The sequence below is a fragment of the Phaenicophaeus curvirostris genome, chromosome 8 (genome assembly GCF_032191515.1).
Source record: "Phaenicophaeus curvirostris isolate KB17595 chromosome 8, BPBGC_Pcur_1.0, whole genome shotgun sequence".
Classification (NCBI taxonomy): Eukaryota; Metazoa; Chordata; class Aves; order Cuculiformes; family Cuculidae; genus Phaenicophaeus; species Phaenicophaeus curvirostris.
In genome coordinates, this window is record NC_091399.1 from 563,357 (window position 1) to 584,082 (window position 20,726).

At 46.0% G+C, this 20,726-nt stretch overlaps 1 protein-coding gene across 1 annotated transcript in view; it reads right to left on the reverse strand.

Annotated features, from left to right (window-relative positions):
- The window catches only part of LOC138723159 (protein wntless homolog), a 38,694-nt gene extending 22,701 nt beyond the window's left edge, over positions 1-15,993 (reverse strand). The window contains exon 1 of the mRNA XM_069862053.1: positions 15,757-15,993. Coding sequence (XP_069718154.1) covers positions 15,757-15,862 — 106 coding nt within the window. The 5' untranslated portion in view covers positions 15,863-15,993. The remainder of the gene's footprint in view (positions 1-15,756) is intronic.
- Between the last annotated feature and the right edge of the window lie 4,733 nt (positions 15,994-20,726).

Genomic DNA, 20,726 nt, shown 5'->3' on the forward strand with positions numbered 1-20,726 from the left:
CACAGACACCATTGCTAATGGATCTTCCTCATGGATTTTTGCCATCAGTGCTGTTTGAAAGATCTCCAACACTTTTGCTGCTTCTCCAATTACACTGCTAGTGGAGCCAGTCCTACCTCCACCACCCAGCTGCTGAGGCAGCATGCTCACACAAGGGATGTAAGTTAGCCTGGATCCTTGTAACAGGAGCATGAGACATTATACAACCACAGAATCATTAAGGTTGGAAAAGACGTCTAAGATCATCCAGTCCAACCATCAGCCCAATACCACCATGCCTACTATACCATGTCCCAAAGTGCCACATCAACATCTTTTTTGCAGACCTCCAGGGATGGTCACTCCACCACTTCCCTGGGCAGCATGTTCCCAGTGCTTCACCTCTGTTGCACTGAAGAAATTTTTCCTAATATACAATCTAAACCTTCCCAGACCAGCTTGAGTCCACTTCCTCTTGTCCTATTGCTTGTTACTTGAGAGGAGACCAACACTGACCTTGCTACAATCACCTTTTAGGTAGTTGTGGAGAGCAATAAAGTCTCCCCTCAGCCTCCTTTTCTCCAGACTAACAATCCCAGTTCCCTCAGCTGCTCCTCATAAGTCTTTTGCTCCAGACCCTTCATTAGCCTCCTGCATCTAACTACCTTCACCACTGAGCATGTAACGCAGCCCAGGGCCACCACCCACACCCACTGTCTGAAAACTTGCTCTGGAAGCTATCTCAGCCTTGCCAAATATCCCTTCACGGAAAGCAGCAAATAAGCAGTCCTCCTCTGTGATGTTCCAAACCTTCTTGCTTACCCACTGCTGCCAGCTGTAGAAAAACACGTTGCATGAAGAGATTTCTTCCTTTTGCAGCCAGTCAGGTGTGAACTAATGACTGTTATAACAAAAGATTTATCTCTTTTTTTCCCCCTAGCCACAGGTTTTCTGAGATTGGGAGGAAAGCAGCTGAACAGAGATCTTGGCTCTGAAATGCTCCCCAAATTCTGCACTGCTCTCATCGCCACAGCAAGCAATGGGGCTTTGTACATGTGCACAAGATAGCATGTATCTTAATACAATGAAAATGGGTAACATCCCACGTGACATAATTAAAATGATGGAGGATTACACTGCTCAGGCTCTACATCAGTGAGGAAACAGCCAGAAACTCTGAGGTACAAATAGGCATGAAAGCAGAAAAAGATTCATTCCACCTTCAGCAGACTTTCAGCACAAAACACCTTAAAATCTAAGAAGGAAAAGGCTTTTAAAAACTTAAATATATTTCCAACATAGTTCTTCCATGCAAAGAATTCTTATGACTGTGGTTCTGCCCTGTTTCCAATATCATTTGGGAAATAAATATTTTAATGCTATTTTAATGCATCATAGAACTGGCAAACCATGGGGACAAGCAGAGCTGATGGCGTTCCAGTTCCTCACGTCCTCAGTATGATCCGAGGAGCTTCCTCAGGTCAGAAATGCAAAGTGACCAGAAACCAGAAACTCAATAATTCTGTCCCCTTTCTGCCAAACAAAGTGCGTTTTTTGCATAACAGTCAACATTTTTATGTCCAATACATTTCACTGCCATTAAACCAGAACAGTCCTATTTTCTGAGGCATTAACAGGAAGGAACCATTGGACATGCTGTAACGAGTTTCTTCAGCTTCACAGGTTTTGAGAAGCATATGGAACAGGTTAACTATCTTTTTAAGCTGTTAAAAAGTGTTCTTGAGTTCTGTTTCCACTAGAATTTGAAGAAATTAAAGCTAAGTAATACAAGTATGTCAAATGACATTTATGAAAAACAACCAAACTATCCAGCCCTTTTAAAAATGAAAATAGGGCTTGAAATTAAAAAAAAAAAATATGTAAATTTAAGCTAATAATGTAAAAATGCTCAAATGCAAGTGATAATATAGGAACATTTCAATGCTTACGAGAAGCAGCGTGCAGAACAACAGACATACAGGCACACAGAATGAAGTCTCCAGGAAAAAGATACCAGGGCAATCACATAAAACTGGAGATAAGGTGGCTAGTCTGTGGCCTCCTGCTGAAGGCTATTTTCATATTGTCACCATCCTCCTTCTGACACACAGTCCAGGACTTCCTGGACAGATCACAGCCCATCAAAAAAAAACCTCCAGCAGCAGTAACACCCTTCCTACATACAAACTGCAACCAAACCAGAGCCAAGCAGCTCCCACCCAGCCACTCCAAGCCCCGGTCAGGACAGAGCCAGCTCAGGGCTCCCCAGCTCAGCACGCCAACATCCCCACACACTACACCCAGATGATTCAGACCTGGCTCCCTTGTAATTTGGACACAGCATCACAACAGCAGCTCTATTACTTTTTGGGATGCAAGCCAGGAATTCTGAGCAGCATCCTCACTAACATGCCACCTTGTTAGAAAGATGACATCCACACTCCTTCCTACAGGCAGGGGAGAGATGACTCAACATGTGAGTTGGGAGGAAGTTATTAAAAGCCAGCTGTTTATAAACTGCATTTTTTCAATTTTTTTGACAGGACTGAGTTTCTTCCAGCTGAAAAGTAACAGCGATGTTGGCAGAAAGAGTGGGCTGAAAGGAAAGGGATTTACTCCAGCAGGAATACTCTCAGATTCCTACCTGCTCTTACTATCAACACACAGCCGAAGCGCATTGAAGATACATAGCACAGCTGCATCTCAAACCCTCGCTGCATCCAGGTACCACAGAAAGCTCACATGTTACAGCAGCCCCCAGAAAGAACAAATCATTGATATGCCAGAAAGAAACAGCAAAACAAAATAAAAGCAAGCATTCAAAAACCAAACAAGACAAGAAGTCTAGCTGCAAGCCCAGGATTGCAGAATGCTTTAATGATGTGCCGTAAGCAAATAAGACTGCGCAACATTCCTTTAGCATACCTTGATGCAGAACCTAGTAACCATGGCTAAATCTGCAGCTCTAAGTGAATATTAGGAATATTGTTGTGAAACAAGCCAGACATGCAGGCCAAGCTCTTGAAGCTTTTTAACTCTGACAGATCTTTGTATGATTTAAAAGCAGGCATTTGTGAATGAAGAGACATTGTTACTTCTATGAATGTTTCTTGCTTTGATGCAATTCATTATAGCCATAAATACATGTTTTCATCACTGACTGATCATGATTTTAAATGCTGGCATGCTAACTCAAGTACCCCCTCTGCCAAAGTTACAGCTTTAAGGAGCACGAGACAATCACTGTATATATTCCTTGTCAGGAACTGCACACCAAACAAATGTCGGTACTTGGCTTCCATTACTTGTTTGGCTCCAGTCCCATTAAATTCAAGTGAGTGTCGAACCAAATGGAAAATGCTTTGTGAAACTGCAGCCAAGTCAACTAACAGTATTACAAAGTGCTATGCAAAACAAAGCTAGCATCAAGGGATTTCAGTTAAAACGTGGTGCCAAGCAGGCTGCTTTCAGCCGTTCTGCCTGTGGGCTGGTATATGGTTCGGTTTTGTACATTAAATGATATATATGTCAGCCTGTAAATAATTAAATAGCCATTTGTGCATAACACAGTGGATAAGGCTCAGTCCATGTTCCAACCTGCTCACAGTGATGAGAAGCACTGCAGTATGGCAGGTCCCAGTTGGAGGGGTTAGCAGTCAAGTAAGTGCAGGACTTTGATCAGGAAGGTTGTGCAGAAGCTGATCGGGAACACAGCCCCCCAGGAGCCAGCCCTGGGGCTGGGACTGCCAGGGGAGCCCCCACAGAGGTGCCCTGCCACCAGTGGCTGCAAGTAGGGCAGGAACCCCACGCACCAAGGGATTTGACCCCTGTGGTGCTGAATGCCAAAAGCCATAGGCACAATGTGCTGTTGGTGGGTACTTCCAACCTCCCTGCTGAAGAGAAAAAACTTCCCACAGACAAGTTTAGAGACAGGATGATTCACAGCAAATGCTTTCAGAGGAACAGGCATGATCTTGAAGAAGCAGGTGTGCCTGCGCCTGTGGGAAGCAGGCAGGAGGTAAAATGTCACCACCAGAGTCCTCCTTAGCTCCGACAGGACAAACCTTCACTAAATCTTCCTTAAAAACTCAGGCAAGCATGGACAGGAAAATAAAATCAGCACAGTCTGAGCATCTCTTTGCACTTTGGTGGTTTTCATATTAGTTTGGAGAGTGGATACAGTTTAGCTTCTTTGAAGCTTGTTTTCATATACACCATAAACAAATCTGTCTTAAAGGTACGCAGTGACTGGCCAGCACAGCAGCCCCATATACTGCTGAGGAACAGGGAAGCTGCCCAGCTTCTATCTCCCCCAGCAGAGGCTTTAGAGGTGCCAGGCTCACTTCAAAAGCCCCAAGGATATCCCAGATTACAGGGGATTACAGCAGATGCTGCTGTTCCCTACCATGGAAGCATGGCTTCTTGCAGCAGCTTTAGTCAGCAAGCCCTCAGAGAGCCAGGGATCCTCAGCAGTGTGGTCAGCAAGTCCTGAGGAGGACTTCTGATGAACTTTGAAAGCCATTTCAGCTGTGTCTGACAGACTGAAGCAACCCTGGCATATAATTCTTAGTGAGGCTTCAGTGAGACTTTTTTCACATTTCACATTGACAGTGCTGTAGAGCTCATGGTACACTGGCTCGAGCACACGAACTTTCTCAAGCAATGTCCCCAAGGAACAGCAGCTGTTAAATTGGATACAGGCATTTAGTGCTGGGGACATGATGACAACATAGAAACTGAATTGCTTTCAGTTTTGGATGATCAAAAACTCACACTGAATTGGTAGCTGTGTTTCAGCCAAAACTAAGATGATGACAGTGTAGTAGAACAACACCAAATACGAGGATATGAAGATCTCAGCATACTGTACTTCTACTGGTCAGAGAGGTCAAGGATCTTGTGATCTGATTCAGCAGATGTTACTGGTTTCGCAGCACTGGCAACTATCCTCATTGCCAAGATAGAGAGGATTTCTCTCCTGTATCTCAACTGGAATAGAAATTCTTTCACTTTGTGTAGACTAAACAAGGGCAGGAGTGGAGGCAAATAGCTGAAGTGATTCATCACACAGCTGGGACAGCCCAAGCCACGCAACGCTGCTTCTGTCCCCCTGTATTCTCCATAGTCAAACCCCACAGCATTTACTGAAGAAACAGAGCATCCTACCCTAAATACCCAGCAAACTGTGAAGCAGCAATGACTTCTGAAGGGATCCAGGCCTGCTCATCACCGTTGTCTTGCTTCCTTGAACCACTGGGTTAGATCCTGGTTACCACCGTGCTTCCAACTCTAGCAGCTTCCAGAAAACTCGATAAGTTTTAATTCCATTCAAGATGAGTGTAACATTGTGGCCAACTAAATGAAACATAGGGAGTACTTTGGGGGTGTTTTTTTGGCAAAAGTTTTATTCAAACTTTACCTCCCTAGTTTAGTTGCTTAAAAAGGAAAGTAAACACACACTCCCCCAATCAATACAAGCATAATTAAGTAATCGCAGCATCATGATCTTGATTTTGTTAACATTTTTTCAAACAAAAGCTAGAGCTTCATATTATAGAATTATATTTCCTTGGACAACATAGTAAAACCAAACCCATTCAGAGGGAAGAGCTCTCTTGACACTGAGGAACAAGAGTTACTCTGGGTGGGACAGGACCTCAGGAGGTCTCTTGGCCAACCTCCTGCTCAGGGCACAGTCAGCCAGGTGGTGAGAGAAGGGTGTTCAGGGCCTTATCCCACTGGGTCCTCATGGCGGTTACTGCTCCTGGGATGCTGATGGGCTGCTTTTGCTGTCTCCTCATCCCCATTTTTATCACTCCACATACAGACAAAACATTATGTTACTCTAAAGCAGCCAAAGTTGGGTTTACACAAAGTATAGAACACTGTCAACTGTGCACATACCAGTCCCAACGAATATATAGTTCACTTCTAAGTCACCACTTTCTTTGCTCTCTCATCTGAATGCTGTTTCTATAACCCAGGAGATCAGATTCACAAAGCTTTACCACTCTGTGAAATCCTGCACAGCTCAAGATAGGCATTGGGAGATCCTGCTCTGACCAGCAAGGGTAAACCTGCTCCATGTCAAACAGCAATCACATTTACAGTCCACACATTTGGTGACTGCATCAGGGCATCTACCAAGGAACACCGTGTACAGAAGTGACAATGTGACCACCAACACAGTTCAATTTTCAACTTTGAAAAGTCACAGCTGCTTTTCTCTAGAGCTCCCAGTTCTCGGGCATGCTGTGTCCCAGGTCTTGCTATTCCCTCATCCCCAGAGATGTTTCTGCTTTTCTCCACCTGACTCACTCCCTCTTCCCTCTCACTGTTGGGTGCATTTACAGCTGATGCTTGGCCACCCCTACAGAAAACCTGGGGCCCAAAGCTTAGCCAAGGCAGAATACAGAGACTGCAGAGACTGAGAATAAGCAAAGGTAGAGGAAGGAGGCTTTTTGATAGCCATGAACCTCAATGAATCTTTAAGTGTGGGGAAAATGACATTTCACCTTCATATTTCTAAGAGAAAAAAACAAAGTTAAACTCCTTAGGTCTTTAAGACAGAAGAATAGCAAGCCTACTTTCTCTGAACAGCTATCAATCTTCAATAAATACCCTTTCACACAGGATCATAGAATGGGTTGGGACCTTAAAGATAATCCAGTTTGAGTTGCCCTGCCAAGGGCAGGGACACCTTCTGCTGTTATCAGGTTGCTCAAAACCTCACGCAACCTTGCCCTGAACACCCTTCACCACACTCTCCAATAAAGAACTCCTCCCCATCTCTCCTAAAGGCACATCTTTATGCCACAAACATAACTTGTTCCTTTCCTGCAAAATGTAATAATGGTGGTAGATGGGAGTGGGTGATGGCAAATGGAACAGAGAAAACTCATTCAGACAAACTCCAGCACCATTCATAGCCCACTGGACTTACTCTGAAAGCTGTTAACAAATAGCACCAATCAGCTGCAGAACTAACATTTAATTCTCAAAGCCCTGGTTCAAAACTTCAGTGGGAGTTAAGCAGGTAACACTAACATCTCTCTAGTATAGCACTAAGTAGCTTTCTTTTTGTTTCAGTTACATTGCTTCAAGGACAGTGTATCTCCCTTAACATGTAAGCATTCAGTGCCCTTTTCTGAGAAAGGCAGAAAATAAGATACTGCTGTTAAAGGGCCTTATCTTAGGAACCATCCCTCAGAGGAGAAACAAAACAAAGCAAGCAACTGTTTCACTGTGTTTAGACTTAACTCTCTAGGTTTTAAAAAAACCCCAGATTTCCTATGTCATAAGTGAGCTCAATTTTTCAATATTTTCGTTTTACAATATGCCTAGATTTGCATGACAGTCATCATCGTTCAGATTCTTCATTTCAATAGGTTAAGTAGATCTTTAAAAAGCTCCTGCAATAAACTCCCAAATAATCCCTTCCTCCTTCCCTCCTCCATACTCCTACAAACAAGGCATTCAGCCCAGCTACAAGAACATCCTCTCTCTTTCCCCACACAAATACTTACCTCTGTAATATATATTTTGTACCTTCTCATCCAGAGCACCTACAGCATTTCAAATTAACTACTGACCCTTGCACTCACACTATAAACAAGCCCTTTAGAAAATCTCAATTGCATTGTGTCTACATTGATTAAAGCTTGAATCCTACTGACCTCATGCGGTGTTAACTTCTCCCATGCACCAGGAGCATTCTGCTTTTCTACTCAATTACCCCCTTCTGTGCAGAGCCATCACTACCCAACGAGCACACACAATGGACTTCTGCTTCATTACACTAACCAACAGCGGGATCGGAATAAACAAGCTAATTTATCATCGGACAGACTGAGCTTTTCCAACTCAAATCGCAAGAATCTCAATAACGTTATATATATTTATGAAAATTTTCTTTTCTGCCTCCCTCTTCCCTGACCTTGGTGCTACTAGTTTAATACATTAATTAGTGACCACTAACACAGTTTTAAAATTATCGTTTTATTACTAGTTACTATTTCACAAGCTACACAAAAGCCTTTTTTCTGATCACTACTGCTGAATTGCAGTACCTTTAAATAATCTAATTACTCTTTCAAAAAAACCACTACCTACTAGAAGCTCACTCCCCTTAGGAAAGTTATTTCTTTATTATCATTTGACTTCAAGCTTTCTCAGGACCAAAGTCCTTTTAAAGCCCCAGTGCACCATTTCCATCCTTAGTGGGAGATGCCAGATGCACTATCGTAGCAGTACACCCTTCTTCCTGTCATCTCCAACAGATTTTTTCTATTCTGCAGATTTCTGTCTTTTTTGTTTCAGACCATAAAAAAAACACAGAATCATAGAACCATTCAGGTTGGAAAAGATCTCTCAAAGATCAAGTCCAACTGCCAGCTCAACATCATCGTGCCTACTAAACCATGTCCCAAAGTGCCACATATCCATATTTCTTGAATGACTCCAGGGATGGGGACTTCACCACTTTCCTGGGCAGCCTGTTCTAATGCCTGTTCCACTGAACCTGTCCAAACAGCCAAAGCCTAGTTTGCGAGATTCCTGTCCCAAGTTCATGTTACGTGCTCAGGACTCACGCTTTGGATGTGGAGAGTGAGCCAGGAGCAGGCTGTAAACGCACCTCCTCTAGTGACGGTATTGGCTTGGGCACTGCTGGCTCTTCTATCTTGCTTGGAGGGCAAGAGGAGTCCTGCCCCAGCTCAGAGTGGATGGGAGAAGCTGTCTGGTGGCACAGACAACAGCCCAGCCCTCTGCCAAACTCTAAACCTACAGTCTTAACAGACTGGGGTGGGAAGTGAGCTGCTGGGATCCAGACATAGAATCATAGAATAACCAGGTTGGAAGAGACCCACCAGATCGAGTCCAACCATTCCTATCAAAACATCCCTGACCAAGCACTACAGACAGCAGAACAGCCTTAGTGTGGTTTTGAGGAATTTCTATGATTTCTTCGCTTTCTAGAACCATGCAGTAGCTGGAGGTATGTGTGGGTAGGCACTGTGGAGGTGGCTGGGTTTTGGGTTTTTTTTTTTTTTTGTTCAAGGTTTGTTCTTCACTGCTGCTTTTGCAGCTTTGGGCCATGCTAGCAGAAGAGTTGTCCGTGCAGTACGCCTCTTTAGAGCAGCACAAACTGGAGTTTTCTGCAGTCAGACAGCTCTCAAAAAGCCATACGAGCAGCTGTGCCAAGAGTCTTTAAAACTGAAGGTGCAGTTGGGATCCCTGCTGTGGGAGCAGGAGTCCAAGCACCCTTGCAAGGCTGCTGCCACCAAACACCAAGTGAAGGGCTACTGGGGGGCGGGGAGCGTGTGAAACAATCTTCCTTTCACATCTAAGCGATTATTCCCTCAGTCCCAGACAAGTCACAAAGCAAGAAAACCCTAAGAGGCACTACAGTACAAGTATACTTGCTATAGAACTGAATGAATGGCCACCACGGTTCATATACAACATCAGCAACAAATGCAAACCAAGTAAGCACTAGCAGTACGAGTTCTAGAAATGCAGAAATACTAAAAAAAAAAAAAAAAAAATTTAATTCAAAAGAATTTAAAAAAAAAAAGGTAGAATTGATTTACTAATTGCCAGAGACAGTTTGATCTTCTTCCAAATCGTCCTTTGTCAATTTTCAACTCGGATGAAATGCATTTCCTGCTATGCCAGGCCAAGATATTAAATCCCTGCAGACAGAGGTCTAAAATAGCAGTATGACCTGACAGTATCCTGCAGCTTTTCTCCTGAAGTCCCCCAAGTCACACGCTCACGTAACAAGATACCTCAGACCCACCAACACTCAGATATGTAAAGAATTCCATCTGCATTTGAATAGGAGGGATCAGATCCCTGGGCCATTCCCCAGGCTGGGGCCAGCAGCGGCGGGCACCTTGCAGCCTTCAAAGGCTTTCAGACGCTATCCCAGAGTTATAAACTTGACTTCAAAGACAATAAATGTTATTTACTAACAAAAAGATTTCCGGTTTAATCGTCACCCCTTGCAAAGCGCAGAGGCAGCAGGACCACTGGCTGGTAAGCGTTCGGGTTTAAAAACAAGCCTCTTTAGTTAGTGTCAACACAAGAGCAAAGAGGAGCAGCAAGAGGACCATCCCCTCGATGTAACCTACCAGGCAGTTTCCCCGCTACACCTCTCCCAAGTTAACTGCAATTTGGAAGTGATGTAACTGTGAGAACTGCAAAGACCCCAGAGCCTCAGAGGATTTACAGCCTCGCTGCCCGCTCCTCAGGCCCCCAGCAGGGACGTTACTGCCTGGGAACTCTCAATTTCTGGCACATTCACCCATTCAGCTACAGTTACAGCTCTTAGAGAGAAGAATTGAGCAGACCTAAACTAAATAGACATGACCTTTCATGTCTGCTTTTTCATCAGCTCCCAGCGCTTCTGCCAAGGCTGCAGCACTGAAGGAATGTCTCTGTATAGAGGAGTCTATTGGCATTCACGTCCATGGTACAGCACCGACCTATTCAGCACAGCTTGCCCATCTTCTGGAAAGGCCAGCAATGAAAGAAAGTCAGGCACAGAAAAATGGTCTTTGTCCTAGAGCCCACAGACACTCTTCCCCAGCAGGCTGCATCCACATACCTTAGAAATCAGAGCAGCTCTCCTGTCAAAAGATCACTTCAGCCCTAAGATGGTAATGAAATCTGAGGAAAGAAAACTAAATCCTGGAAGCTCACTGCTCAGGAGCCAAATCAGACATGTAGATAATGAACTGGAATTGTTGATAGCTGCTCAGCCATTTATACACATGACTCATTATCTCTCTGGGCAAAACACACAAGTAAGTTTTATTTGCTCTAGTCAAAACAACTGTTTTTTCAATCTTAAACCAAGGCAAGGGAGCTGTGAACCTGCACCTTTCTCAAATGCATCCCCCTCAGCCCAGGAGACTCATGTGCTAAATAAATACCTCCACTTTTCCAATCAGTTAAATTTGTAAAGGGTATGGTTGGGCACCGGACTTTCTGTCCTTAACTGTATGTGTGCCTGCTCCTGGACTTTGTCTTCATTACAGGGTTCTGCTGCATTCTGTCAGTTCATTTGAACCGAAACCAAGGTACTCTGACTTGGGACAAGGAGTCCTTGTAGCCCTGGAGTAACTCACATAAAATAAGGTATTGAAAAGCTTTCTTTTCAATAACTTGTCTAAAGGAACAAACCCCACCACTTTGAAGCAGGCAAACTGCTGCACAGAGCTCCCTTGTCTGATTGCCTCCTGTGTCCCTCCTTTCAGCCTGCCAACCTACCCAGCAGCTTTACTCTCTGCCACAGCCTCCCACAGCACTGGAAAAGCAGGGGCAAGATGCACACATGTCGATTTTTGCTTGACTGAAGTAACAGAGAGAAAGTTGCAGTGAAGGCGGGGCAATTTCTTCACCCCAGGTCGTTAGAACAGACCAGACATTCAGTGAAGCACAAGCTTGATTAACAACATACCAGCAAGCGTGCCAGGTTTGTATGTCTGTCCAGCTTCTGCAGTGATCAGGCAGCAACACAAAGCCCACTGAGATGCACAGAACCCTGCCTGGGCACAGGCAGCACCCATGCGGCTCAGCATTCCCAGCACTCCAGAGGAGCCACACAGCCACAGAGCATTATAACAAATTACAACAATATAACTTCAGGACTCAATTAACACAAGATTTTCTATTATCTCTGTGAACTCTAGAGCAATTTGAGCAGCAATATCTTTTCTTTCTTTCCTCCTGCCCCTTTTTTTAAAATACCATGTATATAAATGAATTCCAGGATGCAAGTGAATTTACAAAGAGGACCACCACCAATAGCTTTCCACAAGGTATACAGAGGGACATAATTTATAATCAAAAGCTTTGATTTAAAGCAAGCCAGGAGTCATTAAGCCCACAGTACAGTCAAGTCAGATTTCCATATAGAGAATTTCTCCCACCTGGCCAGGTGTCAGAAGGAGAGGACACCAGCTGTCCCAGCTCACTGCTGGCTCTAGTGAAGCTACTCTAGCATGACCTCCATCAGAACACCCTGCTTGAAATCCCCAGTAATAAGCAGGGCCAGACGGATGCTGCAGCTGGTCCAGCTGTGGGAAAGTTTGTCCTCACACCAAGGCCATCACCAGCTAATCTGGCTCCACGTGCTGTTTAGCACGACTCAAAGCTCAGACAAGGCCAGTGGCACCCCTGGAGAAAGCCAGGATGCCAGGGATACTGAAAAGGCAGAGCATACCTATAGCATGCGAGAGCTCCTCAGAACGTCAACACAATTGTAAATTAGCTTCAGCCTGATTTCTCACAAACACTAATGCTGCCTTGAAGGAGGACAGAAAACATTCCTGTTTGATTCCATTCTCCTACAATGTTTGCTATCACTGCTAGTGGCATAAGGAAGACAAGGCTTTATTATGGCTAATTTTGGGGTCATGTTTTATTGAGTACTGATACATCCCAACAGAACATGTAACACAATCCAGAAGCACAAACCTTTAAACAAGATGTTTATCCGGAAAGAGAGCAGACACCAGGAACTCTGCAGGGCTTGCAAACAGGTCCGTTTGAAGCAGTGACAACACCAGTTGTCTGCAGCCAGCAGTTCATAGCACAACAACAAAGAAATAGCTCAATAGCATTCTCTCTGGAGGCGTCTTCTCACTCTTTAGTTTTGCAAAGCTCCCTTAGACTGCCACAGGAGGTTCATTCTAGTAAGCAAATGACTCCCATACGTGAACACCTCATGCTTTGCTAACCTACAGTTCTAATCAAAATCCATGTGAGAGCTGATAAGAGTCCTGCTTCCAAATATAAGAGCTGCTGGAATTTGTCAAGCTCTATTAAAACTCAGGTATTAACGCAGTTTACTGTTCAAAAACTAGCTAGAGAACCACCATCAACAGAAAGCCCCAGTTTCAGAAAACTGAAGCTTTGTTGTCATTGTCGTATCAGGTACCAATGCATTGCATTTGTGTATTTTGGACTTGCACAAGTAATCTGTTAAAATAGAGCACTTAGTCATTGTTTTGAAATATGACCTAACTGACTGCTAAAGGAAAGGCTGGTTTAGCTTTGTAGCTGTGTTCCAGTTGTGTACATATTTTGGTTTGTCTAGACCTGAACAAACTAAAATAACTAGATTCTTGATGTTTGTTTGGCGCACTGGATCAAACCAGACCAGGAACACTATTTCAGTGACACCTCAACTCTCATTCCACTTTGTGTCACACCTCTCTGAAGAGCAGCAGTCCTGTGTCATTGCTGCCAGACCTACTGGCAGTTTGGGCGCTTTGCTTCCCATCACCGTCTCCAGGCGTGCTGCAGAGGAATGCCACCCACAGACCCATTTCTCTTCTCACCAGGTGCCTCTTAGGAAATGCTAACTAACTGAAAGGACAAGGACCCCAAGCTGTGGTCTAAAGGGACTGGTCGCAAGCCACTGTCTCAGAGCTTCCAGGGACATGAGGACCCCAAGGGCGAGGCATGCTCCAGGGCTGGGAAGAGTTTCCTGCAGAGCACCAGGCTGCAATGCCCTGCTTGCTTGCACATCCCCGTGCCAGATGCTGGGGACCACACCTCATTGACAGTTGTTCCACAGACATCATGCACACTCAGGCTTCCAGCTCCCAGGAGGGCTGGCTGGGAGCTGTTGGAACCAGTCAGGGCTGCCCCACACCCACTGGAGTGAAGAGGGGGATGAGCCTCTTAACTCCTTGAATGCATCAGAAGTGATAAACACAGTGGAGAAAAACCAGTTTAGGTGATTGATGAGCGTAGGTTTACCTGCTAGAAGATCAGAAGTGGGGTTTTCCAGCAATGAAAGGAAGTTTGCCCACAATAACCTCCTCCATAACCTCTGCAGATACAGGATGCATTTACTCCAGAGGTATAAAGTCACTCTGAGTTTGTGTAAGACATTGAGATTCGGCTCCAAATTGATGTTCCCATTTGCAGGAGAGCTGATTAGCCCAACAGATCTTCCTGAGCGGTTCCCCAGACCAGGCATCAGCGCGGGGCCCCCCAACCAGGACGGGGATGCTCCGTAAAGCAGGAAATAGGCAAGACAGAAAGCAGAAATAACAGTATCTAACTTCTTTCATCCCCAATCCCTACAAATCTGTTTATTCCAAGCATATTTCTGTTTAGCTTTACTATGCCTGTCCCCAGATGACAACAGAAACAGGGTTTCCTGATCAACACCTTCCTTTTGTACATACAACTTACTTTTTTTCTAACTTTGAAGAGAGAAGCTACTAGAAAAACACTTAAGAAGAACACTGAGTCTGTCTTCTCTGCACAACACATGCCAACGCATTTTATCTAATGAATCTGTGCTCAGTTCAGTAACCTGCTCTGAAACAGGATTTAAAAAAAAAAAAGAACAGCCAATCCTAATAATATTTGGTGTTGGTTCAGACCCACAAGACTAGAAAAACGGAGTTTAATCCAATAACTCCAATGTCTGCCACCGACTCCTTTGTGCTTAAGCAAAGATGAGAAACTGAAGCAAGAGAACAAGGGAAACTAAAGTTTTTCAAAATTCTATTTAGTAGAATTCCTCTGGCTCTTAAGAACAGACAATTAGAGGCTACAAACGCATCGATGTGCACCAGGAACACCGAATCTGCTTCGTGAGGAATGGCTGCAGGTATTTCTTCAACAGCTCCAAGCCCTCCTGGAGAACAGCCCAACTCTCTCCTCCCAAATCCCCAACTTCCCCGACGCTCTCTCAGCGCAGTGCGACTGCAGCTCCCACAGGCGTTAGCAGAAAAGCCCCACGGCTCCGAACACCAGAGGAAAGGGGAATAAATCCTCCTGGCCACGCGGGAGGCAGGTCTGCCAGCTCCCAGTCTGCCAGCTCCCACCGCCGAGCGCGGCCAGATGTTAGACCACGATCGCCCCAAGGAGCCGGCGCAGAGCTCTGCTGCTTTCTAGTAAAAAAAAAACAACTCCCAGGACTGCCCCAAACCCCTTCTCTTCTCCATCTTCCTCCTTCCATCCCCCAGCTCCTTCTCCAGGCAAACTCTCGGAGGCAGAGCGGCGGCGAACCCCGACCGCACGGTCGTCGCCGAAGGTTACGTCCCACGAGCGCTTCCCGGAGGGTTTTTTGTAACGCTCCCGGCCAGCTAATAAAGGAACAAACACCAGCCGGGATTAGAAGTTTCGGGGGAGGAGGCGTGCGCGCTGCTGCCCCTGGAGGGACCCCCCCGGCACCCCCGGGGTGCGGAGCGAGCAGAGCCGGCCGGCCCCGGGTCGGGGGGGGGACAGGAGGGGCGGCCCCGGGCACAGCGGGAGCGGGGCCGGGCGCCCCCTCGCCCCGGGGCGCATCCACCTCCCTTCATCCCCCTTCTTTTTATAGTTCTTTCTGCTATCCCGCGGGCGGTTCGGAGGCCGCGGCACGGGGAGGGGCAGAGGCACGAAAAGAGCCCAGAAAGAATATATAAATATACATATATATATATTTTTTTTTTTTTACAGCCCCCCAAGCTGCGCCGCCGGTCGCCATGCTGACGGCTCCCCCCGTCCTCCTCCTCGAAGAACAGCCTGAAAACAGGCCAAAAAAAACTTTTCCCTGCCCGTGTTCTTTTATTTTTTTTTTTTTATTTTTTTTCTCTCGCAGGCACCGGAGTGAAATGCGCACAAAGAGGCCCAGGGAGCCGCGTTTCCTTAACTACAATAGCCGGGCTAATTAGCTCACGGGCGGGAGTCAGCGACACTGTAACAAGTAGCTCCGCACCGCGAGCGGGGAGAGCGGGCGGGGAGAAAGTTCGCACCCCCGGCACTCACCGATCAGCCCTCCCACCAGGAAGGCGATGACTTGGAACGCCAGCAGGATCCCCCCGACGATGCAGAGCTTTCTGGTGCTCATGTTCTCGATGATGGCCCCGGCCATGTTGGCGCCGGCGGGCCCTGTCCCGCGCGGGGGCCGGGCGGGCTCCGCACTGATTGCCCCGGGCCGCGCGCGCTCCGCCGGCCGTGATTGTGGCCGCCGCCGGGCTGCATGTGGCCGCTTTAAAGGAGCTGGCGGCGCGTCACGTGACCCGCCGCCGCCGCCCCTCCCCGGCCCCGCCGCGCGTGCCCCGCTCCCGCCCTCCCCGCGGCCCCGGCGGCCCCGGGACCCCGGCCGGGAACGGCCCCGCGGGGCGCCCGCTTCGGGGACGGACGGTGGGAGACGCTTCCCGGTGCTGCGTGCCAGCCCGCTCCTCGGGAGAGCCCTGCCCCGTGCCGCCTGCGGGTCCGCTCCTCGGAAGAGGCTTGTGTGATGCTGTGTGCGGGTCCAGTCCCTGAGAGATCCTTGTCTGTCTGATGCTGTGTATGGGTCCAGTCCTTGGAAGATGCTTGTACGGGTCCACTCCTTGGGAGATCCCTGCCTGATACTGTGTTTGCAGCCGCTCCTCGGAAGATACTTGTCTGACACTGTGTATGGGTCCACTCCTTGGAAGGTGCTTGCCTGATGCCATGTACCAGTCCACTCTTTGGAAGATCCCTGCCTGATGCTCTGTTTGGGTCCACTCCTTAGGAGATGCTTGCCTGATGCTGTATTTGGGTCTACTCCTTGGAAAACACTTGCCAGATGCTGTGTACCAGTCCAGTCCTCAGAAGATCCATGCCTGGTGCTGTGTTTGGGTACAGTCCTTAGGAGACGCTGCCCAATGCCATGTACCAGTCCACTCTTTGGAAGGTCCCTGCCTGATGCCATGTTTGTGTCTGCTCTTCAGAAAATACTTGCCTGGTGCTGTGTACTGGTCCACTGCTTGGAAGATCCCTGCCTGGTGTCGTGCTTCGGTACAGTCCTTAGGAGATGCTTGCCTGATGCTGTGTTTGCGTCTGCACTTTGGAAGATCCCTGCCTGGTGCTGTGTACTGCTCTACTCCTTGGAAGATCCCTGCCTGATGCTGCGTTTGGGTCTGCTCTTTGAAAAACACTTGCCTGATGCTGTGTACGGGTGCACTCCTTGGAAGATCCTTCCCTGATACTGTGTAATGCTCCACTCCTTCGAAGATGCTTGCCTGATGCTGTGTACCAGTCCACTCTTTGGAAGATCCCTGCCTGGTGCCGTGTTTGGGTCCACTCCTTTAGGAGATGCTTGCCTGATGCTGTGTTTGGGTCCAGTCCTTGGAAGATCCTTCCCTGATGCTGTGTACTGCTCCACTCCTTGGAGGATGCTTGCTGATGCCGTGTACCAGTCCACTCTTTGGAAGATGCCTGCCTGATGCTGTGCACCAGTCCACTCCTTGGAAGTTTCTTGTGTCCCCATCTGTCCACCTGCACATTCCTATACACTGCCCAGCATGAGCCTGCTGCCCCCAGCCACCATCTCTAGCATCAGTGCCTTCCCGCTGTTCCGGAATGCCACACGGATCCATGCTGTGCTGCCCTGTTGGACGTGTGCTGGAGGATAAAGAATACTGTCTGCGACTGAAACTAGATGGGGAGTTGCAGGAAACACTCTTTGATGACAAAGACACCTTGAAAAGAAACAATTGGTGAGAAAAGTATGGACAGGAACTATCAAAATGAAAGATGGTCCAAATATTTAGAAGCCCAAACCAATGATATTCTGAAGCAAATAGTAACAAGAAAAAAGTTTAGAAGAAACAAATTTAGAAAACCCCAACAGGAATTGAAGTCAGATTGCAGAAGTGTGGGCAATGAAATATGGGAGCCCTAGAGCCAAACCTACCAGCCTTCCAGCTCTTGATGGACATGTCCTTTGTACCTACTATGAACTCACTGGGATCATTCCCACAGACATGCTTCCAAAAATCAAAACCTGGTAGTAGCTTTTTGCCAAGACAATTGAAGAGTTAAACCCCCGAATATTTTATACTGAAATTTCAAAACAATCCCACATAGCATAACTGCTATTTAAAAGGTTTGTTTTGAAATATCTAATAGTAATTTTTAGGATTTCTGTCTAACACAATGCAGGATCTGAGGGATGACTTCCACTATTTCCTTTACTGGAAATGGCACAAGCTTTTGAATTACATTGGTTCCATCACAGTCTGCAATGACTGCTGACTAAGAGAGAATCTTGCAAGTCCAGGCTACCCTTCGAGGTCCCGCTGTTTCCAAATACCTTTATGACCAAAGATCTTCGGAGTTACAAGTGCCGCTAAATCCAGTTTACCTTAATGACTTTAAAAAGTCACGTGGTCCAATCTTCAGTTGAATGTCTCATTTGTTCCAATCAATTTATAGATTCATAGAATTATAGAATGGGTTGGGTTGGAAGGAACCTTAAAGATTGTCCAGTTCCAATGCCCCTGCCAAGGGCAGCAACACTTTCCACTGGATCAGGTTGCTGAAAGCCCCATCCAGCCTTGCCTTGAACACCTCCAGGGATGGGGCACCCACGACTTCTCTGGGCAACCTGTACCAGTGCCTAGCCGCTCTCACAGTAAAAAATTTCTTCCTGATGTCTAATCTAAATCACCTCTCTTTCAGCTTAAAGCCTTTCATCCTATCACTGCACCTCCTGATAAAGTTTCTGGGACAAAAATGTAAGAGGTAGAGCTAAAGTCCTACCATAATAAAAAAAATCTGAAGTCAAAAAAGTAAAATGGCAAGAACACAGGAAACTATTCTTCACATTTATAAGGCACTTTCCATCTCTACCACATTCCTACATCTTTAAGACTGCAAAGGTTTGAGTTATTAATCACGAGTCACTTTTGACACATGTCCAAAGGTCGTAAAGAGCAAATGCATTGGTGATTTGGGACCCTCTTTTGCTGGAAAGTGACCACACACAAAATCTCACAGAGAGAAACTGGCCCCAGTGTGTTAGAAAGCCCATCTTTAGCCATCTTCTAGCTGTTTGAAAATTGCAGTTTCTACCTTTGTAAGGTTTCCAAATCAATCATCTGGCAACTCATCTACTTGCTGCCTATTACATGATTGACCGCTTTAGGCTGTTTTGAAAGCCTCAGCTATTCAAGCAGCTATCCTACAGCCAGCCCTGGGCAGGAGGAGGAGTCTTTCCGCAGAAAGCTCTGCAGGGTTGGGCCCAAAGCCCAGATTTTCAAAGGGTTTTAGCTGCCTGCAGCTGTAGGTAAGGGCTCAGCAGGGTTACCGCAGGCACCAGTTTCTGGTGCTACGTGTCCATGCTCCAAGTTACTGCAAATGTTTTGAGAAATGTTTTGGATGCTCAGTTAGCAGAGAAATCAAACTCTACAAGTGTCAGCATTTTTTCTCCTCTGTCACCCCATTTCAACTGGACAGTTAATAGAAATCTGGAAAAAAATTGGTAGAATTTAGAAGTATTTCCCAAACACAACTGTACAAGATCGACATACACTACAAATGCACCACAAAGGTTTGACAGAGGAACAGCTATGGTCTGGATTAGGAATTTAATGGCATGATCATGGCAATAATTTCTAGTTTTAGAAAGCTAAAAATAAAAAGACCCCAAAACAATCCAAACCACCCCAAAATCAAAAACGCCACCACAGTTATTTGGATTTACGTGGCTGCATAGAGTCCAGTATTGAGCCGCTTCATTTTTGCTTTACAGACACACCTTTTTTTTTAGCATTATTACCATTGTTTGTAACAGCACAACAACAGACTCTGACTCCATATGTAAAATATAAAGTCTAGTAGTCGACAAAAAGCTGAGTAAATCATCGTCATCTACCACCAGATATAATCTTTTAAACTCTGGTTTGTACTTTGTTTACAATACTGCATGCAACGTCACAACAACCAAGCTGGGGGATTAAGCTTTGGCTCTGTGCTCTGTATTTTTCAGTGTGGGGATTGGTGTTGCTCGATGCTGTGACTGCAGTTTCTAATTTTGTTTGGAATACACCTAAGGCATCCCAAAGTTACCCTGGTAATCGATGACATGTAATTTGCAGCTGCAGAGGGGAGATGGTTCAAAGCATTCAAAAGCACTGCTTACTTCTCAGTACTCCAGTCTGCCTCCATAGGTAATTCTATAGCTCTGTTCTCTTACCAATACTGATAACATGGAAAATTTTCTGGTAGAACAGGAAAAGGGCAGTTTATGTTATTTCTAGCACACAGATGGTGGGGAGCATTTTATCTTTGTAAGAAAAGCCTTCTCTACAGTTCATAAAAGGTACTCAAATGTAAAACTTACTGTGGCACATGTCAACAAGATATTGTGGGGAGGTTGGGATCAGTGGGTAAACGGAGATCTACAACTTGTAACTGCCTGCTGCAGTAAGGATTAGGAAGGCAATTGAGAGGTTTGCCATGTTTCATCTTATGTGAGCCCCACTCTGCAATATAAATATTTTTCAGTCATTTCTAAGCCCCATTGTAGCCTAAGGCTAAACATTCATCCACTTCTTAGGAACCAGGGAATTTGAATTGTGCTACTGTTTATACATTTAGGAACTCAGAGCTAGGAATTTTTTTTTTTTTTCCCTGTATGACACCTTTCATTTAAGTGCCACCCAGACTCCTAGATTTGAGATCCCCTGCTATTCGTCAGCCTTTACATGTGCAACCTGAAGCTCCATCTCTGCCGGCAGTCATGGACTCCCTGCATAATTTCTTTGATGAAAATAAGGCAAGAAATGAACACAAACTTAGCAAGGGAATTACCCAGCCACCCTGGTTTTAATCTTGAAGCATGCAAGGATCACAAATAGCTGAGAATAGAAGACCTATATGGTGAACCCCCAAGCCCCAACTCCCAGCTACTCTGTGCCTACTGGACTGTTCAGCAGCACTGGGTGGGTGTCAATGTCCAGCTTAGGTCCTTCAAAGCAACTGAC